At 39.0% G+C, this 24,902-nt stretch overlaps 2 protein-coding genes across 2 annotated transcripts; both read right to left on the bottom strand.

Annotated features, from left to right (window-relative positions):
* Positions 1–3,209: 3,209 nt before the first annotated feature.
* LOC100660577 (olfactory receptor 5P76-like) lies at positions 3,210–4,154 on the bottom strand. The gene has a single exon (XM_003412037.3). The coding sequence runs from the start codon at positions 4,152–4,154 to the stop codon at positions 3,210–3,212; it is 945 nt and encodes a 314-aa protein (XP_003412085.2).
* Positions 4,155–22,933: 18,779 nt separating this feature from the next.
* On the bottom strand, positions 22,934–23,878 carry LOC135231951 (olfactory receptor 5P76-like). Its single transcript, XM_064289185.1, has one exon. The coding sequence runs from the start codon at positions 23,876–23,878 to the stop codon at positions 22,934–22,936; it is 945 nt and encodes a 314-aa protein (XP_064145255.1).
* Between the last annotated feature and the right edge of the window lie 1,024 nt (positions 23,879–24,902).

Genomic DNA, 24,902 nt, shown 5'->3' with positions numbered 1-24,902 from the left:
CCTCTGTTTCTTTTATGCAGAAGCAAGGCATAAGGCTACACAAAGAAACTCATTTCCCTTATAATTCTATCTTGTTTGGAGCTTTTATCACGAAACGGTGTTGAATTTTGTCAAATGCCTTTTCTGTATTGATTGAGATGAACAAGTGGTCCTTTCTTTTGTTCTATTAGTTTGCTGTATTACATTGGTTGATTTTCTAGTATTGAACCATCCTTGCATTCCTGGGATAAATCTCACTTGATTATGATGTATAATCCTTCTATATGTTTTTTGATCTGGTTTGCTAGTATTTTGTTGAAATGATTTTATTTATCTTTAAGGTTATTTCTCTTAGCAGTATTATAAAAAAATATTAATAGTGTCTGTTAATTTCCTATCTTAATCTTAATGATACTGTTTCTGTAGTCTCCTGTTCCTACTGGTTCCCATGTTTAGTCTCTTGTTTCCTTTTCTGTTGGACATTATTTTTCACTCTTTGATGGTCATAATTATTGCCAGGAAAAAAAAAATGCTTGGAATGAAGACCTTTCTCCAGAAAGGATGTTCATGTATTTATTCAAGTCACCTTGTCTTAGACCACCTTAACCCTAGCTCCAGGCTTGACTTTCCCTAGATTTCCAGAGGGATGCAAATCTGTACAAAGGCTTGTTTCCTTCATGTTTCTCCCGATCATCATGGTCTATATGAGGTGTATGAATTAGACTTCTCACCTGGACATGCCCTAGGCTTTGACTTCTGCCTCTCTCACTTCAAAAGAACACTAAATCCACAGGCCCAGTTCTTGGCTTTTTCTTCTATTTGTCAAATCCCCTCATTATAAAAGCATTTCTGAGTTCTGAGCTCACTTCTCTGGGTAATTAGTGTATTTGGGTTCTCACTTGTTATCTTGTAAGCTCTAGTGTGATTTTATGAAGTATTTAATATTTCATCAAACGTATTGAGTTGTGTTCATCATGAGAGTTGATTAAAATTACCAAGCCTCCCACTGCTGGAACAGAAGCCTCAAAGGTCAATTGTATGTGTGCACACAGGCAGCAGCTAGCATGAAGTATCTTCGCCTACTTCGATCCTTTGTTCAGATGTTACCTTCTCAGCAAGGTCTACACTGATATGTCAGTCTCCTTCACTCTGCTTTGCTTTTTCTTTCTCTTTTGAACTCACTATCTTCTAATAGTCTATATCGCATACATGTTAGTTTTGTTGTCTGTCTCCTCTGCTAGATGATTAATATCAGGAAGGCAGACACCTTTGTTCATCACTTATATTTCCAATAGCCTACACTGTACCAGAGATAATAGTTGCAATGAGTATAATTTTTGACTGAATGAAATGAGTAATGCTCTGTGATGATTAATTTTATGTCAACGTGAACAGGCTATGGTGCCCAGTTGTTTGGACAAACACTAGTCTAGATGTTGCTATAAAGATATTTACATGTGATTAACATTTAATCAATTGACCTTAAACTAAGCAGGTTACCCTCCATAATGTGGATGTGCTTCATCCAATCTGTTGAAGGCCTTATGAGCAGACTGTGGTTTCCTGAAGAAAGATTCAGCTTCAACACTGTAAATAGACATTGCTGGAATTTCCAGCCTTTTAACTGATGTATGGATTGTGGACTTCCTAGCCTGCCTAATCCTACAAGCCAGTTTCTCAAAATCTCTCTCTCTCTCTCTGGTGGCACAGTGGTTAAGCACTCAGGTACTTACCAAATGGTTGGCAGTTTGAACTCACCGGCAACTCAGCAGGAAAAAGATGTAGCAGTCCATTACATAAAAATGACAGCATTGGAAACTCTATGGGGCAGTCTAGTTGAAATTAACTCGACCACAACGAGGTTATTTACATATAATCCAGAATATATATATGGTCAGGGTGGTGCAAACAGTTTGCTTTGGGCTACTAACCTAAACGTTGACAATTCTAACCCACCCAACAGTGCTGTGGAAGAAAGACCTGGCAAATGGCTTCCATAATGTTTACACCGAAGAAAACCATAAGGAACAGTTCTAGTGTATAACACATGGCGTCACCATGAGTGTCAGGCATTGACAGCAAAAGGATTAGCTCCCATAATCACGTGAGCCAATTCCTCTAGATAAATCCCTCTCTCCTTTTAGCTGCGCTCACCATGAGAGTTGCTTAAAATGACCAAACCTGCAGTTGCTGGAACAGAAGGCTCAAAAGTCTGTTCTCTCTTTTTCTCTTTCTACCAGTTCAGTTTCACTAGAGAAACCTGAATAAGATATGCCATGTGTTTCTGTTGGTAGGAAGATGCAATTTGTGTCTGAATCCTTACGTGGGGACAGGAAACAGAAATAAATGTAGCAGTCATCAGCATATAGAGGTGAATTTAGCCTGTCCAGAGGGGCAGTCACTATTTCCGCTGAGGAACAGACTAGTTGCCTGGAGCTTTATGAGCAGGATGTGGACCTGATCATAAATTCCTCCAAGACGTTCTTCCTCACAGACTCAATGTCATCCAGCTTGCTGGATTCTCCTGGAAATCCTTTTTTGCTTTTACTCCACTCTGTCCCTGATGAGTTTGGGGACTTTATTAATTCCCTCAGAGGAAGTCACCTCTTCTGATCTGATTGAGCAATTCACAGGTTAGTCAGGGTGGTCTCATTCTCTTAGACTAAGGGGACCCCTTATATCTAAGGCCAGAGTCCGAATCCAGAAGCACAGCCTGGAATTTTAAAGAGTCCACAAAGACCAACCCCAGCAGATAAAACTTCTCCAAACACCATGTCTTTAGCAATTGTACTGACTAATTCCACTTTGTTATTTCCCCTCAGAAGATACTCAGTCAAGGCAAAACTAGGATTATCAGACTCATATCAGCGTAATCTGCTGTTGAAAATGAAGATAGCCTTAAAGGTTTGGAGGTACATTAACCATAACTTACGACATAGAATTTCTTTAAAACATAGTATATGAATGAAACATAGAAAGGATTTTCAGCAGATTAAGATTTTTTTCGTGTGATCCAATTTGTGTTTCTTAATTCTAAATTTAATTTTATTTATTAAAGTTAACTCATTAGTGTCTCTGATTTACTATCTGAAGATCCACACCCACATATACTGTAAGCCCCACACTGGCTAATTCTATGCAGATATATCTTGCCCACAGGAACTAAATTTCTTTTAATATTACATTCATGGTATATTATTGCATGAAACCCTACAAAATCAGAGGTTTTGTTAAGAAAATATTTTTCTACCAAGCTGCCTCTTGAGAGAGGCCTTAATCTCATTATTTTTGAGACTGTAGATGAGGGGGTTCAACATGGGGATCACCACTGTGTAGAACACAGACACCACCTTGTTCCGGTCAGTAGAGTAGCTGGACTTGGGCATCACATAAATGAATGTAGTGGTCCCATAGAACAGAGTGACTGCAGTGAGGTGGGATGTGCAGGTGGAGAAGGCCTTGTAGCGACCCTCAGTGGAGCGCATCTTCAGAATGGTTATGAGGATGTAGACGTAGGAGACAGCTATGACAATCACTGTGACCACAGTGATGGAGCCAGCAGAAAATGAGGGGACCACTGCATGGATACTGACATCAGAACAGGAAAGTTCAACTAAAGGAGCAAAGTCGCAGAAAAAATGATTGACCTGATTTGCTCCACAGAAGAATAAAGAAAAGAAGGAAATCATAAATGAGGAAGCATTGAGAAAACTACCTAGGTAAGCCACAGAGAATAACTGATCACAGACTTGTGTGGACATTTTAGTTGAATAAAGCAGTGGGCTGCAGATTGCTACAAAGCGATCATAGGCCATGGCAGCCAGAAGAAAACACTCAAGTGGTCCAAAGAAAGCAGCTGATCCAAGCTGGATCAGACATCCAGTGTAGGAGATTGTATTTTTCTCCACCAGGAAGTTTACAAGCATATTGGGTGTGACAGAGGATGAAAAGCCTATGTCAGTCAAAGCCAAGTGGCTCAGGGAAAAATACATAGGACGATGGAGCTGAGAAGAGATTCTGATCAGAATGATTGTGCTGAGATTGCCACATATGGTCACCAGATAGATGCATAGGATGACCATGAAGAGGACGACCCGAAGGGTAGGATCTTCTGTTAAGCCCAATAAAATGAATTCTGTCACTGCAGTGTGGTTCCCATCCACCAGGGAATCCATGAGACAATGCAGCTGGTGTCAAAAAAGATCTGTGATGAAAAAATTGCATTTAAGAAAGTATAAATTTCATGGCTCCATTTTCATTAATACACATATGGAAAGTCATAAATAAAGATGTCATTCAAGTGTCATTGTGTATTAATTAATACTTTTTTAATGATAAATATATATTTGTCTTTACATGTTATTCAATTATATGTATATATATTTATTTTTATTGGAAATACACCAGAAAATTCAACATATGATGATTTTCCTTTTTATATTATATTTTTCCAAAAATGCTTTTAAGTTGGTTTTAAAGCTAAAGAATAAAAAAATAGAAACTGATTAGAATAACAAAAAGGAATGGTGAGTACAATACCAAGCAAAATACAGGTTTTATAATGAAAACGTGAGAAAAAGCTATCATTTATTACAAGCTTCGTAAATGATAAGAATAGGGCTAAGAAATTATATATGCATATCCAGTACCAAAACAACCCCGTTGCTGTTGAGTCGAGGCTGACTCATAGTGACCATGTAGGACAGAGGAGAACTGCCCCATAGGGTTTCGAAGGAGTGGGTGGTGGATTTGATCTGCTAACCTTTTGGTTAGCAGCTGTAGCCATTAACCACTGCACCACAATACATAGTTCCATTTTCTTTTCTATTAAATTGTAGTAAGTGCTGTCATTATTTTGTAGATGAAGAAACCGAGTGAAAGTATTATATAATTTGTACATGATTACGTAGAAGTGTGGAGTCAAAATGTGATTGCCAGGAAGTCTGACATTTCTTTAGTAACTATGCTATAAATGAAGTTAAATGACACTTACCTCAGTGTCCAACGCACTTGCCGATAGGTGGATATTAGATTATCCTTTAAGCTTTTTGACAGCTAATTGTATGAGAGACACTAGTTAGTTATATATTTTACAATATCTGTGGGTCACTATGGAGCCCTGGTGGTGCAGTGGTTAAGAGCTAGGCTGCTAACCAAAAGGTTGGCAGTTCTAATCCACCAGCTGTTTCCCAGTAACAGTATGGGGCATTCTACCCTGTCCTATAGGGTGGCTATGAGTCAGAATTGACTCGACAGCAATGGGTTTGATTTTTGGCTTATTGGTTTAAAAAAATCATCTAAAAAGAATAGAAAAGCAATTGCTTTTGAAAATAGTGCCAAATCAGGGGTGAATGGAGTCACGTTTTGTAAATGTATTCAATTTTTAAATATTTGTAATTAATATATTATTGTAGCCTCCCGACTTTGACTTGCTTCCATTCTGAGAAATTCGGTGTTAATTGGTTCCAATGCAAGTCAAATACTTCATTTTTTTTTTTTTTTTTTTTAGTTTTCTATACAGTAGTGCTTTCAACAGTAAATCATGTCATTGAATATCTTTGAGGGAACATTTGAAAATGATAACATCAGCTAATTATGCACTGCATCATTGTATGTCCTACATATCACTAATGGTAAGGCACAAAAAAAAAAAAACAAAAACAAAAGCAGATGGTCCTAAGTGTGGTTTTTCCAGTAACTCATAACTTGAGGACTACCTCTAGTTTGAAATATCAGTCTAATTACTATGCAAAACACTGTGTGATTGATAATCAGGACATTAATAAAATGTTTTTATTCAAGCAAATAAAATCATTTTCTACTCTAATAATGTTTTCTAATTGGAGCATTGTAGAATAAAATTATATTGTTTTTCACAATACAGAAATGCATTGGTCCATGACACATTCTGTGAAATAGGACGTTCGGTTATTTGGACGCTTTGCTAACACCATGTTAAAAACCTTTTGGGAGCCAGCTTCCAGTCCTCCTTGTTGTGCTATTGCCACCGCTGCTGCTGTAGTGGAGTCAGGGGGAGAGGGCCGAGCACCCCCAGCCCAACCCCATGGTCTGCCAGCCTGAAATGCAGAGCAGCCAGAGCCCCCGCAGCCCCAGCCTCAGCCACAGCTTGACAAAACCCAAGAGCCCATGCCCAGAATCGAGTCCTCTGACTCACCTTCCTGTATCCCACTTGTTGTCCAGTGCTGCAAGAGTCTGGGTTTGGGGTCTTTAAAATGATTTAAAAAAAAAAAAAAAGTCATTGCAGGCAAGTCAATTCCAACTCATGGTGACCTATAGGGCAGAGTGGAACTGCCCTATAGTGTTTCCAAGGAGCAACTAGCGGATTTGAACTACTGATGTTTTGGTTAGCAGCCAGCTCTTAACCACTAAGCTACCAGAGCTCCATTAAAACCATTAGGGGGAAATACAGAAAAGGAGAGCTGCTTTCCATTTAAAAAAAAAAAAAAAAATCTTCACGGGACCACGGACTATATGCTGTGCAATGTTTTAAGCCGCACATGCCTGTGTACAGCTGAATAAAGTGTAACCTAAAAATTTGAAGGGTTTGGAAAGCATCACTGCTTTAGTGGCTATGTTGGCGCACATCTCCAAATTTTCCAGCTTAGCATTCTGACCTTTGTCGGCTGTCACGAGCATTCAGACCCATAAACAAAGTAAGTTTTTCTGCCCAGCTATTTACTAAGAATAAATACCCAATGCATCTCGGAATCCACTCCATGGCAGTGGTTCTTCTGTTTTCATTTTTTTAACTGACTAAATATCTTGTTTAGATGGTGTTGAATGATCGTATAAATTTCTGGCCATATGGAATCCTGGTAACTTGGGTTGTCCCTTTTTACTCACATGAAACTGATTGTGGAAACAGAGTCACAGAGTCTTTCAGCCAAAGATTCTTACTAGCTGGTTGATTGCTTGATTACCTGTGCCCTCTTTCCCACCCTTGGCTTGTGAGCACGGACAGCCTTATAAAGTGCTGTGTTCTCAGATCGTAAATGAAAATACTTCAGATTCATTCACACACACATACAAAAAAGAGTTCTTACTTTTTGGAATAAGAACTCACTCATCTTTAGTACCAGTTTTTAAGTCACTGTAGTTATACAGAGTATCGTTTATTATTGTTTGCCTTTGAGGCTCTCTGAAGTTTCCAGAGATTCAAATGCGGGTTCAGAAGCCCCGGGGAGCATTACCCCGTCCTGGAGCGCACACTGAGCAGCCGCGGTCCGCACGGGATTCAGCAAATTCTCAAGTGTTTCGTTTATTCTTTTGTTTCTCCATAGATGTTCGTGCGTAGTTCCATCTCTTTCATTTAATAATTACTGAGGAGTATAACATAAATTGTCCCAGGGTTGGTTTGGGTCAGGATTGACTCCACAGGAACTGGTTTGGTTTTGGTTTTCTACCTAAATATTGGTTCCAAGTTTATTTTGATATTTCTGATTCAGGGATCCTCAGTGTTAAACTTCAGATAAAAAAGGTAATTTTTCTTTACCATTCTGTATAGTTCACTGATAAACATTATTTACTGATATTTATAAGACAAGTCATTAAGTACCTTGGGGAACATGAGGTGGAACTTTATGTAAAGTTGAATTTTAAATAGCAGGAATTTTTAAGGCATGTATATTTTATAAATTTTTTTTTGTTTTGGTTTATATTAATTATTGTACCACAGTTGGAAAATACACACCTTGAAAATTGTATAGATAGCTAAAGTATAAAAAGAGGCTTGGAGGAATTCCAGATAAGAAATAGTCTTTCACTCACTGCCAATGCCTCAAAGGGTTGCCTCCTGAGGAGGAACTGACAGCATAGGGAGGATACTAGTGGTAAACAGGTGTTGTCAATCTGAGGACAGAAATCTTATCCTAATTCCCTTGCTAATCCTAATTTTAGAAACTCTTATCTCCCTCCCTGAAGAATGACTGAAGTAGGGTTTTCCTCTAACAAAATAAGAACCAACATTCAATCAGAGCTTATTTTGTACCAAGAAATATGCTTAACATTTTACATAAATTCAAATCATCACAATTACAGCAATTTCATGAGGTTACCTACTTTTATTATCCTTATTTTTCACCTGAGAAAACTGAGAATAAGGAGTTTAAGCAACTTGTACTAGTGGGTGAAATACAAGTGCTCTTGGTAGTAATACAACAGGGTAATTTCATATTAGTGAATAGAAATCGACTCAACGGTGATGGGCGGGCTTAGACACCTTTTGTAAATTTACTAAATATCTGTAGTTAAAATATTATTGTTTTATAAAGGAGTGTGAAATATCCATGTAATCACCATACAAAACACTATATGACTGATATTCAGGATGTAATTAAAGTACAATTATCCAAACAAATCAAATCATTTTCTACTGTAACAATGTTTTCTAATTGGAGTATTATAGAATGAAATAATATTATTTCTGGCATAATGTACAGCCTGAATAAAGGATAGCCTCACGAGTTAAGAAGTTTAGCTGGGATCACCCAGCTAGTGGCCAGGTTGACCTCATCTGCAAATTTTCCTGCTTTTTATCCTGGGCTTTGTCTATTGTGTCTTGTTGACTGTGATCCTAGAGCACTCAGAACCATAAAGTAAATCTTTCTCAAAGATGTTTAAAATAATAAACTGTCAAAGAATCTAGAAACTAATGAATTCATTAGCATTGTGGCTGAATGTTGTGTGTAGACAGTGTTAAAGATTATATGAGCGACTGGACTTAAGGAGTCCTGGTAATTGGAATTAAGCTCATTTTCTCACACTAAACTGACTGGAAACTTAAGTGAATTCAAGGTTACTTGCTAGCTGACTGCTTGATTACATCTGCCTGGTTTCCCAACTATGGCTTGTGATTACGCACACAATCTTAGACAGCAAAGTGTTCTCAGTGGTAAATTATGAATCAGTATGTTAGTTTCACTCACAGATGCGAAAATCTTACGTCTTGAAATAACTCGTTCATCTTTCAGTAATAAATCCAAAGTCATTGTATTTATAGCAACCCTGCTATCTTTCCATTATTGTTTGCCTTTGACGATAAATCTCTGAAGATTCAAATGTGAGTTCAAAGCACCAAAGATCATGATCACGTTCTCCCGCAGAAATTGAACAGTTCAAATCACACGTGCAGAACTAGTCTTAAGGGTTCTGTCAATTCCCAAGTGGCCTATTTATTTTGTTTCTAGGTAGGTGTTGGTGCACTTCCCTTTGACAATTATTGGGGTATAATTCTCATAACTAAATGTTTGTTTTTCATTTACTTTGATATTTCATCTTAAGGGATACTAAAGTTCATATATAAAAGGTAATTTTATCTTCACTCATTCAGCCTGTTCATTTTATAAGTATTTGCTTGTTAGTGGAAGAAACTCCATTCAATACTTTGGGGAATATGAGGTGGGACACCATACAAAGTTGAATTTTTAATAATAAAATTACTGAAGACAGGTATGTAATTTTCTAGCAAAATTTATAAAAAATATCTTAAAAGTTGTATTGGTTGAGAACTATGAAGTAAACAAATGATTTACAAATAAGACAGTGTTTCATACTACATGCCTCCAAGGGATGACTACTGGTTTGTGGCTTATGTGACTACAGGGATAACAGTAGAAGCAAGTGCCTTCAACCCAAAGACTCAATATAATTCTCTTGTTAATCCTCAATTTATAAAGTCCTCATGATGCTCCCTTGGGGGAAGTGGGAAGTGGCTCATTAGAGAAATAATGGCCCATCACCCCGTCCTATACAAATACTAATAAGCAACTAGACAGCACCTAACAACAATGACTAATGTATGTTGAGCATCTTTTCATGTGTTTTTAAGCCATTTGAACGTCCTCTTCAGTGATTCTTTTGCTGTCATATCTGATAATCCATCATTAAGAATTACATCGTGTAGCTGTGTCCCTATATTTTCATGTAAGAATTTTCTGGCTTCATATTTTGGTTTTTCATCTATTTTAGTTTTTTTTTTCTGTGTGTGTAGTATGAGGCCTGGATTGTGATTCATTTTTCTGCACATGAAAATCCAATTTTTCTAGCACAATTTATTAAAAAGACTTCTTCCCCACTAAATAGACTTAGCACCTTTGTCAAAAATCATTTGGTCATAGATGTATGATTTTGTTTCTGGACTCACAGTGCTGTTCCATTGGCCTATATGTCTATTATTATAGCAGTCCCAGGCTGTTGTAATTACTGTGGCTTTATAATAAGTTTTGAAATCAGGAAGCCTGAGTCCTCCAACTTCGTTCTTTTTCAGGATTGCTTTAGCTATTTGGGGTTCCTTCTCCTTCCATATAAATTTGAGAATTGGTTTTTCATTTCTGCAAGAAAAGGGCTGTTGGAATTTTGATGGGGATTGCATTGAATTTGTAGATTGCTTTGGGTAGTATTGACATGTTAGCTATGTTAAGCCTTCTAATCCATGAACACGGACTGTCCTTTCATTTATTTAGGTCTTTTTCGAAATGTCTTTTAGTAATGTCTTCCAGTGTTTTATGTACAAGTCTTTCACCTTCTGCAATGAAATAGCAATGGTGTTGGACCTTGTTTAACTTCAGGGGGGATGAGAATCAGCATCAGCACAAAGCTGATTCATATGAGGTTGAGGTCAGACACACTTCCACTCTTCAAACTTTTTACTAATTCTGACACCAGCTGTCCTCCCCACTGCACTCTCTACTTCCCTGCTGGGTTTGATAATTTGTTGCAATGGCCACACAGAACTCACAGGCCACACTCACAGTTACATGGTTTATTAAGGAAGTAACATGGGTTAACTTGGAAGTGTCTTGGTAAAACACCAGATTTACACTCTGCTAGTTGGAATCGACTCGATGGCAATGGGTTTCATTTTCTGGTTTTTTTTTTTTTGAGAAATAAAAACAAAGAGCTTTACTGAAGGATAAAACATTTCACAAAACGGGCAAACACACAAGCACCCAAGCAAGATGCTATAGTGTGTTCCAAACTGCAGGGAGAACAGTGAGGTTTTATCAGATGGGGCAAAGAAAGGACTGCAGATGGGGATGGTGGGGTGTTTCATGGCAAAAAATTACAAGGGTTTTCTTAAACTACAAGCTTTCCTAACATTAATTTCTAACCTGTCTAACATGTTTGACCAAGACATTCTTCTTAACATAGGTTAAGTCTATTTGCTATGTTCTAAGACTGTTACATTCTGAGATTTGTTGAAAAAGGCAATCTGTTGGCAGTCATTTTAACTACAGTGCTACATCTGCCTTTCCCTCTTCTTAAGCTAACAGGCTTATGACTTTACTTAGTTTCGGGTTTACAAAGAGTTAGCAGAAATGGAGCGGAAGATTCCAGTGAGTGAAAATGTAGTTTGATTAATACTTGGTTCACATTTACCTCATCTTGGTTACAGAGTCGTGAGACAGTTATAGGCTTCATCTAAACATTATCAATTTTCTAATCCTATGTCCTAATCTCCATGGACATGCTTGAGATAGGCACTCTTTTAAGACCAAACTGAATAATCATTCTTAATAAACTCCAATAAACATTTCCTCATCGGAGCCAGAAATCCTGACTCTTGCTCCCTTTATGTTACACACAGTTAAATGTTGACAAAAAAGGCTGAATTTTCTCTTTAGAACAGTAGAAGTGAAGATTTCACTTTAACTCAGAATGGAGTTAAAATTTAGGCCGGAAGTCATCCATTTCAATTGTGCCAGTAGCTTAGTTTTAAGGTTGAAAGTCCACATACAGAGAAGTGACAGGAATAACTCAGGATATAGTTATTCAATCAGGACAGCTTCTGTTTGGCTGCTGATATCAGGCCCTCACTCTCAGGGCTTGAGCCTGTCTTCTACCTCTGCCCCTGCTGTCCTGGCCTCTGTCCCAACCTGGGCCTGGCCTTTGCCCCTGCTAAGGCCTGGGCTGGACCTTATTAGCTCCACCAGCAGTGCCTGGAGACACCCCACTACAGAGGAAGCCTCATATGTAAAGGCCCTCAGTTCTCTTTTTCCATGAGTCAGCAAGTACACTGTAGCCACTTCAATCCATGGCCAGGAAGCCCGCCATGCCATCTCCTGCTGGTCTTCAGTGTTACAGCTCTGTCTCCTGGGTCTGGGAGGTTCTCAGCACAGGAACGCAGGCTCTTCTTGATGGTAGTGAGATACCCCCTCAACCTCTCTATGGTAGGTGCTTATATAGGCAAGTGGCTTAATCTTATTGGGCAGATTTTACACACTCTCTTTGCATAATAACTGACCAATCCCCTCACTGGACTAAACTGACCAATCCCCCCTCATGTGGCTCCATCTATTTGCATAACTGATATTTTCTACTGGCAGGGCCTGGCTTTTCCCTGGGTAACTGTAATAAGGGAAACTGTAACAACTCCTTAGGGCCTGGGAAAAAAAAACTCCCAAGCTGATTTCTTCCTCTCTCTCTTATGCAGAAGCAAGGAAAAGACTCCACAAAGAAACTCATTTCCCTTATATTCCTATCTTGTTTGGTGTTTTTATCATGAAAAGGTGTTGAATTTTGTCAAATGCCTTTTCTATACTGATTGAATAAACAAGTGGTCCTTTCTGTTGTTCCAATAGTTTGCTGTATTACATTGATTGAATTTCTAATGTTGAACCACCTTGCATTCCTGGGATAAATCTCACTTGATCATGTTTTTTGATTTGGTTTGCTAATGTATTGTTTGGTTGATTGTATTTGTTTCTAAGTTTCTATTCTTTCTTTAAGCTTAGCAGTATTATAGTCTCAATCTGTTAATTCCTTTATCTTAGTCTCAGTGATTGTGTTTCTGTTATTTGTTCTTCCTTCTGGTTTCCGTCTTTAGTCTCTTGATTTCTTTTGTGCTGGGCATAAGTTTTCACTCTTTGTTGGCCATAATTATTGGCAGGAAAAAAAGGCTTGGAATTAAGACCTTTCTCCAGATAGGATGTTCATGTATTTATTAGAGTCACATTGCCTTAGCCCACCTTAACCCAAGTTCCAGGTTTGACTTCCCCTAGATTTCCAGGGATGCAAATCTGTGCAAAGGCTTGTTTACTTTGTGTTTCTCCCTACCACCTCGGTGTATATGAGGTGTATGAATTAGGCTTCTCACCTGGACATACCCTAGGCTTTGACTTCTGCCATTGTCACTACAAAAAACACTAAACTCACAGCCCCAGTTCTTAGCTTTTTCTTCTGCTTCTCAAATCTCCTCACTGAAAAAGCATTTTTGAGTGCAAAGCTCACCTCTCTGGGTAATCATGGTTTATCTGGGTTCTCACTTATTATCCTGTACGCTCTAATGTGATTTTATGATGTATTTAACATTTCATCAAGCTTTATTTTGTTTGTGTTCATCATGAGAATTGATTAAAATTACCAAGCCTATCATTGCTGGAACAGAAGCCTCAAAGGTCAACTGTATGTGTGTACAGAGGAAGCGACACAGCTGGCATGAGGTGTCTTCACCTCCTTTGATCCGTTGTTTACATGTTACCTTCTCAGCGAGGTCTACACTGACATGTCAGTCTCCTTTACTCTGCTTTGCTTTCTCTTTCTCCACATCTCTACAGCACTCACCAACTTCTAACGGTCCAAATTACATACTTGTTAGTTTTGTGGTGTGTCTCCACTGTAAGAACATTAATTCCAGGAAGGCAGACACCTTTGTCTGTCACTTATATTTCAATAGCCTACACAGTACCGGAGATATTAGAAACACTCAGTGTAAATTTGTAATGAATGAGATGATTAATGCCCTGTGATGATTAATTTCATTTCAATATGAATAGGCTATGGTGTCCAGTTGTTTGGAGAAACACTAGTCTAGATGTTGCTATAAAGCTATTCACATGTGATTAACGTTAAATCAATTAACCTTAAACTAAGCAGATTACCCTCCATAATGTGGATGTGCTTCATCCAAACTCTTGAAGGCCTTACAAGCAAACTATGATTTCCTGAAGAAGAAGGATTCAGCTTCAACACTGTAAGTAGACATATGGATTTTGGATTTCCAAGCCTGCCCAATCTTGTGAGCCAATTTCTCAAAATCAATCTCTCTCTGGGTGTGCAGTGGTTAAGCACTCAGCTAATAACCAAAAGGTTGGCAGTTCAAACTCAGCCACTAAGCAGGGGAAAAATGTGGCAGTCTATTTCCATGAAGATTACAGCCTTTGAAACTCTATGGGGCTATTAAGTTGAAATCAACTGGACCATAAAAATGTTATTTACATATATTCCCAACCCTTGGTGGCGTAAAATGTTTGCTTTCATCTACTAACCTAGAAGATGACAATTCTAACCCACCCAAGACCTGGCAATCTGCTTCCATAAAGATTACAGCCAAGAAAACCATATGGAACGGTTCTAGTCTATAACACATGTATTACCATGAGTCTCAATCAATTGACAGCAACACGTTTAGCTCCCATAATCATGTGAGAAATTCCTCTAGAAAAATCCCTCTCTCCCTTTAGCTGTGTTCACCATGAGAGTTGCTTAAAATGACCAAAACCTTCAATGCTGGAACAGAAGACTCAAAGGTCTATTCTCTCTTTTTCTCTTTCTACTGGTTCTGTTTCTCTACAGAACCCTCAATAAGATATGCCCTTTATTTCTGTTTACAAAAAGATGCAATTTGTGTCTAAATCATTAAGTGGGGACAGGATACAGAAGTAAATGTAGCAGTCATCAGCATATAGAGGTGAATTTAGTCTGTCCAGAGGGGCAGTCACTATTTCAGCTGAGAAACAGTCCCGTCCCCTGGAGTTTTATGAGCAGGATGTGGACCTGATCATAAATTCCTCCAGGAGTTTCTTCCTCAGAGACTCAATGTCACCAGTTTGCTGGATTCTCCTGGAAATCCTTTTTTGCTTTTGTTCTGCTCAATCCCTGATGAGTTTGGAAACCCTGTTTATTCCCTCGGAGGAAGTCATCTCTTCTGATATGATTAACTAATACACAGGTTAGTCGGGGTGGTCTCATCCTCATCCCCTCTGGGGACCCCTTATATCTAAGGCCAGAGTCAGAACCAAGAAACACACGCTGGAATTTTAAGAGTCCATAGAGAGGCGGAGCCAAGATGGCGGACTAGGCAGACGCTACCTCGGATCCCTCTTACAACAAAGACACGGAAAAACAAGTGAATCGATCACATACATAACAATTTACGAACCCTGAACAACAAACAAAGATTTAGAGACGGAGAACGAACTAATACGGGGAAGCAGTGATTGTTTTCAGAGCCTGGAGCCAGTGTACCAGTCAGGTACGGCACAAGCACAGAGAGCAGCTCCACCCCCCTGAACTAACCCCGGGAGGGGGACCAGCCTGTTCCGCGGGCGGCGTGGGAAGCAGCTGGTAGGAGGAATCCCCGGGAGGCAGTGACCGGTCTTGGAACGGGAGAGCAGCGTCCCAGCCGGGGAACCATCCCGCCGGGATTTGGACTGGACGCAGGTACGGCATAAACACGGAGAGCTGCTCCACTCCCCTGAACTAACCCCGGGAGGGGCCCAGCTGGTTCGGGCGGGTGGCGTGGGACGCAGCCGGTAGGAAAAGTCCCCGGGAGGCAGCGAATGGTATTGGAGCGGGGAGAACAGCGTCCCAGCCGGGACACTCGGTCACGGCACAAGCACGGGGAGCTGCTCCACCCACCTGAACTAACCCCGGGAGGGGGCCCAACCGGTTCTCAGAGGCGGCACGGCAACGCGGCTGGAGGGAAGAGAAGTCCCAGGGAGGCAGCGACTGATTTTGGAGTCGAGAGTGCACCGTCCCAGCAGGGGAGCCTTGACGCTGGGCGTGGGGCTGGAAGCGGAGGATCTGACCGTGACTCCAGTGGGCCAGACCCCCTGGGGGCAATATCCACACAGCCAGCACACATAGGCAACGCACCCCACGGGAATCACAGATATAATAGTCATTCCAAGCAAGACAAGCAACTCTGGCTATATTCTGAGGTGCTACTCTCCCATCTCTCTGTTCCCTCCCCCACCATCCCCAGGAGGCTTCATTAACATCCGAATAGCCTGAGCCAGAGGGAGAACTCTGATAGGGATCTGACTGCATTTTTTTTAGTGGATTTTCTGGAAAAACTAGTTTCCCAGTGATGGCTCAGAGACAACAATCCATATCAAGCCACTTAAAGAAGCAGACCATGACAGCTTCTCCAACCCCCCAAACAAAAGAATCAAAATCTTTCCCAAATGAACATACAATCCTGGAATTAGCAGATACAGAATATAAAAAACTAATTTACAGAATGCTTCAAGACATCACAAACGAAATAAGGCAAACTGCCGAAAAAGCCAAGGAACACACTGATAAAACTGTTGAAGAACTCAAAAAGATTATTCAAGAACATACTGGAAAAATTAATAAGTTGCAAGAATCCATAGAGAGACAGCATTCAGAAATCCAAAAGATTAACAATAAAATTACAGAATTAGACAATGCAATAGGAAGTCAGAGGAGCAGACTCGAGCAATTAGAATGCAGACTGGGACATCTGGAGGACCAGGGAATCAACACCAACATAGCTGAAAAAAAATCAGATAAAAGAATTTAAAAAAATGAAGAAACCCTAAGAATCATGTGTGACTCTATCAAGAAAGATAACCTGCGGGTGATTGGAGTCCCAGAACAGGGAGGGGGGACAGAAAACACAGAGAAAATAGTTGAAGAACTCCTGAAGAAAACTTCCCTGACATCATGAAAGACGAAAGGATATCTATCCAAGATGCTCATCGAACCCCATTTAAGATTGATTCACAAAGAAAAACACCAAGACATATTATCATCAAACTCGCCAAAACCAAAGATAAACAGAAAATTTTAAAAGCAGCCAGGGAGAAAAGAAAGGTTTCCTTCAAGGGAGAATCAATAAAAATAAGTTCAGACTACTCAGCAGAAACCATGCAGGCAAGAAGGGAATGGGACGACATATACAGAACACTGAAGGAGAAAAACTGCCAGCCAAGGATCATATATCCAGCAAAACTCTCTCTGAAATATGAAGGCGAAATTAAGATATTTACAGATAAACACAAGTTTAGAGAATTTGCAAAAACCAAACCAAAGCTACAAGAAATACTAAAGGATATTGTTTGGTCAGAGAACCAATAATATCAGATATCAGCACAACACAATGTCACAAAACAGAACGTCCTGATATCAACTCAAATAGGGAAAGCACAAAAACAAACAAATTAAGATTAATTAAAAAAATAAATACACATAACAGGGAATCATGGAAGTCAATAGGTAAAAGATCACAATAATCAAAAAGAGGGACTAAATACAGGAGGCATTGAACTGCCATATGGAGAGTGATACAAGGCGATATAGAACAATACAAGTTAGGTTTTTACTTAGAAAAATAGGGGTAAATAATAAGGTAACCACAAAAAGGTATAACAACTCTATAACTCAAGATAAAAGCCAAGAAAAACGTAATGATTCAACTAACATAAAGTCAAACACTATGAAAATGAGGATCTCACAATTTACTAAGAAAAATGCCTCAGCACAAAAAAGTATGTGGAAAAATGAAATTTTCAACAACACACATAAAAAGGCATCAAAATGACAGCACTAAAAACTTATTTATCTATAACTATGCTGAATGTAAATGGACTAAATGCACCAATAAAGAGACAGAGAGTCACAGACTGGATAAAGAAACACGATCCATCTATATGCTGCCTACAAGAGACACACCTTAGACTTAGAGACACAAACAAACTAAAACTCAAAGGATGGAAAAAAATATATCAAGCAAACAATAAGCAAAAAAGAAGAGGAGTAGCAATATTAATTTCTGACAAAATAGACTTTAGACTTAAATCCACCACAAAGGATAAAGGAGGACACTATATAATGATAAAAGGGACAATTGAACAGGAAGACATAACCATATTAAATATTTATGCACCCAATGACAGGGCTGCAAGATACATAAATCAAATTTTAACAGAATTGAAAAGTGAGATAGAAACCTCCACAATTATAGTAGGAGACTTCAACACACCACTTTCGGAGAAGGACAGGACATCCAGTAAAAAGCTCAATAGGGACACGGAAGACCTACTTACAACAATCAACCAACTTGACCTCATTGACTTATACAGAACTCTCCACCCAACTGCTACAAAATGTACTTTTTTTTCTAGCGCACATGAAACATTCTCTACAATAGACTACATATTAGGTCATAAAACAAACCTTTGCAGAGTCCAAAACATCGAAATATTACAAAGCATCTTCTCAGACCACAAGGCAATAAAACTAGAGATCAATAACAGAAAAACTAGGGAAAAGAAATCAAATACTTGGAAACTGAACAATACCCTCCCGAAAAAAGACTGGGTTATAGAAGACATCAAGGAGGGAATAAGGAAATTCTTAGAAAGCAACGAGAATGAAAATACTTCCTATCAAAACCTCTGGGACACAGCAAAAGCAGTGCTCAGAGGCCAATTTATATCGATAAATGCACACATACAAAAAGAAGAAAGAGCCAAAATCAGAGAACTGTCCCGACAACTTGAACAAATAGAAAGTGAGCAACAAAAGAATCCATCAGGCACCAGAAGAAAACAAATAATAAAAATTAGAGCTGAACTAAATGAATTAGAGAACAGAAAAACAATTGAAAGAATTAACAAAGCCAAAAGCTGGTTCTTTGAAAAAATTAACAAAATTGATAAACCATTGGCTAGACTGACTAAAGAAATACAGGAAAGGAAACAAATAACCCGAATAAGAAACGAGAAGGACCACATCACAACAGAACCAAATGAAATTAAAAGAATCATTTCAGGTTATTATGAAAAATTGTACTCTAACAAATTTGAAAACCTAGAAGAAATGGATGAATTCCTGGAAAAACACTACCTACCTAAACTAACACATTCAGAAGTGGAACAACTAGATAGACCCAAAACAAAAAAAGAGATTGAAACGGTAATCAAAAAACTCCCAACAAAAAAAAGCCCTGGCCCGGAAGGCTTCACTGCAGAGTTCTACCAAACTTTCAGAGAAGAGTTAACACCACTACTTGTGAAGGTATTCCAAAGCACAGAAAATGACGGAATACTACCCAATTCATTCTAAGAAGCCACCGTCTCCCTGATACCAAAACCAGGTAAAGACATTACAAAAAAAGAAAATTATAGACCAGTATCCCTCATGAACATAGATGCAAAAATCCTCAACAAAATTCTAGCCAGTAGAATCCAACAACACATGAAAAAAATCATTCACCATGATCAAGTGGGATTTATACCAGGTTTTATGCAAGGCTGGTTTAATATCAGGAAAACCATTAATGTAATCCATCACATAAATAAAACAAAAGACAAAAACCACATGATCTTATCAATTGATGCAGAAAAGGCATTTGACAAAGTCCAACACCCATTCATGATAAAAACTCTTACCAAAATAGGAATTGAAGGCAAATTCCTCAACATAATAAAAGGCATCTATGCAAAGCCAACAGCCAATATCACTCTAAATGGAGAGAACCTGAAAGCATTTCCCTTGAGAACGGGAACCAGACAAGGATGCCCTTTATCACCGCTCTTATTCAACATCGTGCTGGAAGTCCTAGCCAGGGCAATTAGGCTAGACAAAGAAATAAAAGGTATCCGGATTGGCAAGGAGGAAGTAAAGTTATCACTATTTGCAGATGACATGATTATATACACAGAAAACCCTAAGGAATCCTCCAGAAAACTACCGAAACTAATAGAAGAGTTTGGCAGAGTCTCAGGTTATAAAATAAACATACAAAAATCACTTGGATTCCTCTATATCAACAAAAAGAACACTGAAGAGGAAATAATCAAATGAATACCATTCACAGTAGCCCCCAAGAAGATAAGATACTTAGGAATAAATCTTACCAAGGATGTAAAAGACCTATACAAAGAAAACTACAAAGCTCTACTACAAGAAATTCAAAAGGACATACTTAAGTGGAAAAACATACCTTGCTCATGGATAGGAAGACTTAACATAGTAAAAATGTCTATTCTACCAAAAGCCATCTATACATATAACGCACTTCCGATCCAAATTCCAATGTCATATTTTAAGGGGATAGAGAAACAAATCACCAATTTCATATGGAAGGGAAAGAAGCCCCGGATAAGCAAAGCATTACTGAAAAAGAAGAAGAAAGTGGGAGGCCTCACTCTACCTGATTTCAGAACCTATTATACAGCCACAGTAGTCAAAACAGCCTGGTACTGGTACAACAACAGGCACATAGACCAATGGAACAGAATTGAGAACCCAGACATAGATCCATCCTCGTATGAGCAGCTGATATTTGACAAAGGACCAGTGTCAATTAATTGGGGAAAAGATAGCCTTTTTAACAAATGGTGCTGGCATAACTGGATATCCATTTGCAAAAAAAATGAGACAGGACCCATACCTTACACCATGCACAAAAACTAACTCCAAGTGGATCAAAGACCTAAACATAAAGACTAAAACGATAAAGATCATGGAAGAAAAAATAGGGACAACCCTAGGAGCCCTAATACAAGGCATAAACAGAATACAAAACATTACCAAAAATGATGAAGAGAAACCCGATAACTGGGAGCTCCTAAAAATCAAACACCTATGCTCATTTAAAGACTTCACCAAAAGAGTAAAAAGACCACCTACAGACTGGGAAAGAATTTTCAGCTATGACATCTCCGACCAGTGCCTGATCTCTAAAATCTACATGATTCTGTCAAAACTCAACCCCCAAAAGACAAACAACCCAATCAAAAAGTGGGCAAAGGATATGAACACACATTTCACTAAAGAAGATATTCAGGCAGCCAACAGATACATGAGAAAATGCTCTCGATCATTAGCCATTAGAGAAATGCAAATTAAAACTACGATGAGATTCCATCTCACTCCAACAAGGCTGGCATTAATCCAAAAAACACAAAATAATAAATGTTGGAGAGGCTGCGGAGAGATTGGAACTCTTATACATTGCTGGTGGGAATGTAAAATGGTACAACCACTTTGGAAATCTATCTGGCGTTATCTTAAACAGTTAGAAATAGAACTACCATACAACCCAGAAATCCCACTCCTCGGAATATACCCTAGAGATACAAGAGCCTTCACACAAACAGATATAGGCACACCCATGTTTATTGCAGCTCTGTTTACAATAGCAAAAAGCTGGAAGCAACCAAGGTGTCCATCAATGGATGAATGGGTAAATAAATTGTGGTATATTCACACAATGGAATACTACGCATCGATAAAGAACAGTGACGAATCTCTGAAACATTTCATAACATAGAGGAACCTGGAAGGCATTATGCTGAGCGAAATGAGTCAGAGGCAAAAGGACAAATATTGTATAAGACCACTATTATAAGATCTTGAGAAATAGCAAACCTGAGAAGAACACATACTTTTGTGGTTACGAGGAGGGGAGGGAGGGAGGGTGGGAGAGGGTTTTTTATTGATTAATCAGTAGATAAGAACTGCTTTAGGTGAAAGGAAAGACAACACTCAATACATGGAAGGTCAGCTCAATTGGACTGGACCAAAAGCAAAGAAGTTTCCGGGATAAACTGAATGCTTCAAAGGTCAGGGGAGCAAGGGCGGGGGTCTGGGGAACATGGTTTGCGGGGACTTCTAAGTCAATTGGCAAAATAATTCTATTATGAGATCATTCTGCATCCCACTTTGAAATGTGGCGTCTGGGGTCTTAAATGCTAACAAGCGGCCATCTAAGATGCAGTAATTGGTCTCAACCCACCTGGAGCAAAGGAAAATGAAGAACACCAAGGTCACACGACAATTAAGAGCCCAAGAGACAAAAAGGGCCACATGAACCACAGACCTACATCATCCTGAGACCAGAAGAACTAGTTGGTGCCCGGCCACAATCAATGACTGCCCTGACAGGGAGCACAGCAGAGGACCCCTGAGGGAGCAGGAGATCAGTGGGATGCAGACCCCAAATTCTCATAAAAAGACCAAACTTAATGGTCTGACTGGGACTAGAGGAATCCCGGCGGTCATGGTCCCCAGACCTTCTGTTGGCACAGGACAGGAACCATCCCCGAAGAAACTCATCAGACATGAAAGGGGCTGGTCAGCGGGTGGGAGAGAGACGCTGATGAAGAGTGAGCTAGTTATATCAGGTGGACACTTGAGATTGTGTTGGCAACTCTTGTCTGGAGGGGGGATGGGAGGATAGAGAGAGAGGGAAGCCGGCAAAATTGTCATGAAAGGAGAGACTGAAAGGGCTGACTCAAGAGGGGGAGAGCAAGTGGGAGTAGGGAGTGAGATGTATGTAAACTTATATGTGACAGACTGATTGGATTTGTAAACGTTCACTTGAAGCTTAATAAAAGTTAAAAAAAAAAAAAAGAAATAAAAACAACAAACATTCTCAATTATTTCCACACACACAAAAAAAAGAGTCCATAGAGGCCAACCCCAGCAGATATGCTTTCTCTGGGCACCATGTCTTTAGCAGTTTTACTGTCTGGTTCCACTTTGTTATTTCCCCTTAGAAGGTACTCAGTCAAGGCAAAACTAGGATTATCAGGCTCACCTCAGCATAATCTGCTGTTGAAAATGAACACAACCTTGAAGTTTGGACATACAATAACCTTGATTTATGACTTAGAATTGGTTTTGAAATATAATATATGAATAAAATATGAAAAGGATCTTCAGCAGATTAAGATTTTCCTCATATGGACCAATTTGTGTTTCTGAATTCTAAAATCAATTTAATTTATTAAAGTTAACTATCTCTAAATTACTATCTGAAGATCCACCCCCACATATACTATGAAGCTCATTCTGGCTAATTATATACAGACATATTTTGCTCACAGGAACCAAACTTCATTTAATATTACCTTAATGGTATATTACTGCATCAACCCCTCCAAAATCAGAGGTTTTGTTAAGAAAATATTTTTCTACCAAGCTGCCTCTTGAGAGCAGCCTTAATCTCATTATTCCTGAGACTGTAGACGAGGGGGTTCAACATAGGGATCACCACCATGTACACCACAGACACCACCTTGTTCTGGTCAGTAGAGTAGCTGGACTTCGGCATCACATAAATGAATGTAACGGTCCCAAAGAACAGAGCGACTGCAGTGAGGTGGGAGGTGCAGGTGGAGAAGGCCTTGTGGCGGCCCTCAGTGGAGTGCATCTTCAGGATGGTGATGAGGATGTAGATGTAGGAGATGGCTATGACAAACACTGTGACCACAATGATGGAGCCAGCAGAAAATGAGGGGACCACTGCAGGGATACTGACATCAGAACAGGAAAGTTCAACTAAGGGAGCAAAATCACAGAAAAAATGATTGACTTGATTTGGTCCACAGAAGAATAAAGAAAAGAATGAAATCATAATGGAGGAAGCATTGAGAAAACCACCTACATAAGCCACAGAAAATAACTGATCACAGACTTGCGTGGACATTTTAGTTGAATAAAGCAGTGGGTTGCAGATTGCTACAAAGCGATCATAGGCCATGGCAGCCAGAAGACAGCACTCAACTGTTCCAAAGAAATCAGCTGATCCAAGTTGGATCACACATCCAATGTAGGAGATTGTATTTCTCTCCACCAGGAAGTTTACAAGCATATTGGGTGTGACAGAGGATGAAAAGCCTATGTCAGCCAAAGCCAAGTGGCTCAGGAAAAAATACATAGGACGATGGAGCTGAGGAGAGATTCTGATCAGAATGATTGTGCTGAGATTGCCAGATATGGTCACCAGATAGATGCACAGGATGACCATGAAGAGGGTGACCCGAAGGGTAGGATCTTCTGTTAAGCCCAATAAAATGAACTCTGTCACTGCAGTGTGGTTCCCATCCACTAGGGAATCCATGAGACAATGTAGCTGGTGTCAAAAAAGATCTGTGATGAAAAAATTGCATTAAAGAAGTTATCAATTTCAGGGCTCCATTTTCTTTAATACACATATGGAAAGTCATTATAAATAAAGATATTATTCAAGTGGCATTGCGTATTAATATGTAGTGATAAATATATATTTGTCTTTACATGTTGATATGCAATTTTTTATATATATGCAGTTATTGGCAAAAATGCCAGAAAATTCAACATACAATGATTTTCTTTTTTATATTATTTTTTTCCAAAAATGCATTTAAAGTGGTTTTAAAGCTAAAGAATAAAAAAACATAGAAACTGATTAGAATAACAAAAGGAATGGTGAGTATAATACCAAGCAAAATATACGTTTTTTGATGAAAACTTGAGAAAAAACTATCATTTATTACAAGTTCCATAAATGATAAAAACAGGGCTAAGAATTCTATATATACCCCAGAAACCCAGTGCTATTGAGTCAATTCCGACTCATAGTGACCCTATAGGACAGAGTAGAACTGCCACATAGTGTTTCCAAGGAACAGGTGGTGGATTTGAACTGCTAACCTTTGGTTATCAGCTGTAGCTCTTAACCACTGCACCACCATACATAGTTCCATTTTATTTTCTATAAAATAATGGTAACTGCTCTCTTTATTATTTTGTAGATGAGGAAACCAGGTGAAAGAGAGTGTGTAGCTTGCACAAGGTTACATGGCAAGTATGGAGTGAAAATGTGAATGCCAAAAGTCTGACATTTCTTTAGTAACTATGCTCTAACTGAAGTTTAATAATAATACCTCAACTTCCAATACACTTGCCAATAGGTGGATATTAGTTTATCCTTTTAGCTTTTTAACAGCTAATATATAAGACAGAAGAGTAGTTAGTTACATGTTTTACAGTATCTGTGGGTCACTATGGAGCCCTGGTGGTGCAGTGGTTAAGAGCTAGGCTGCCACCCAAAAGGCTGGCAGTTCAGATCCACCAGCTGCTTCTTGATAAGCATATGGGGAGTT

This window comes from Loxodonta africana, chromosome 7 (genome assembly GCF_030014295.1).
Source record: "Loxodonta africana isolate mLoxAfr1 chromosome 7, mLoxAfr1.hap2, whole genome shotgun sequence".
NCBI classification, from domain to species: Eukaryota; Metazoa; Chordata; class Mammalia; order Proboscidea; family Elephantidae; genus Loxodonta; species Loxodonta africana.
The sequence above is the reverse complement of the archived record's forward strand: the minus strand, read 5'-3'. Positions and strand labels throughout refer to the sequence as shown.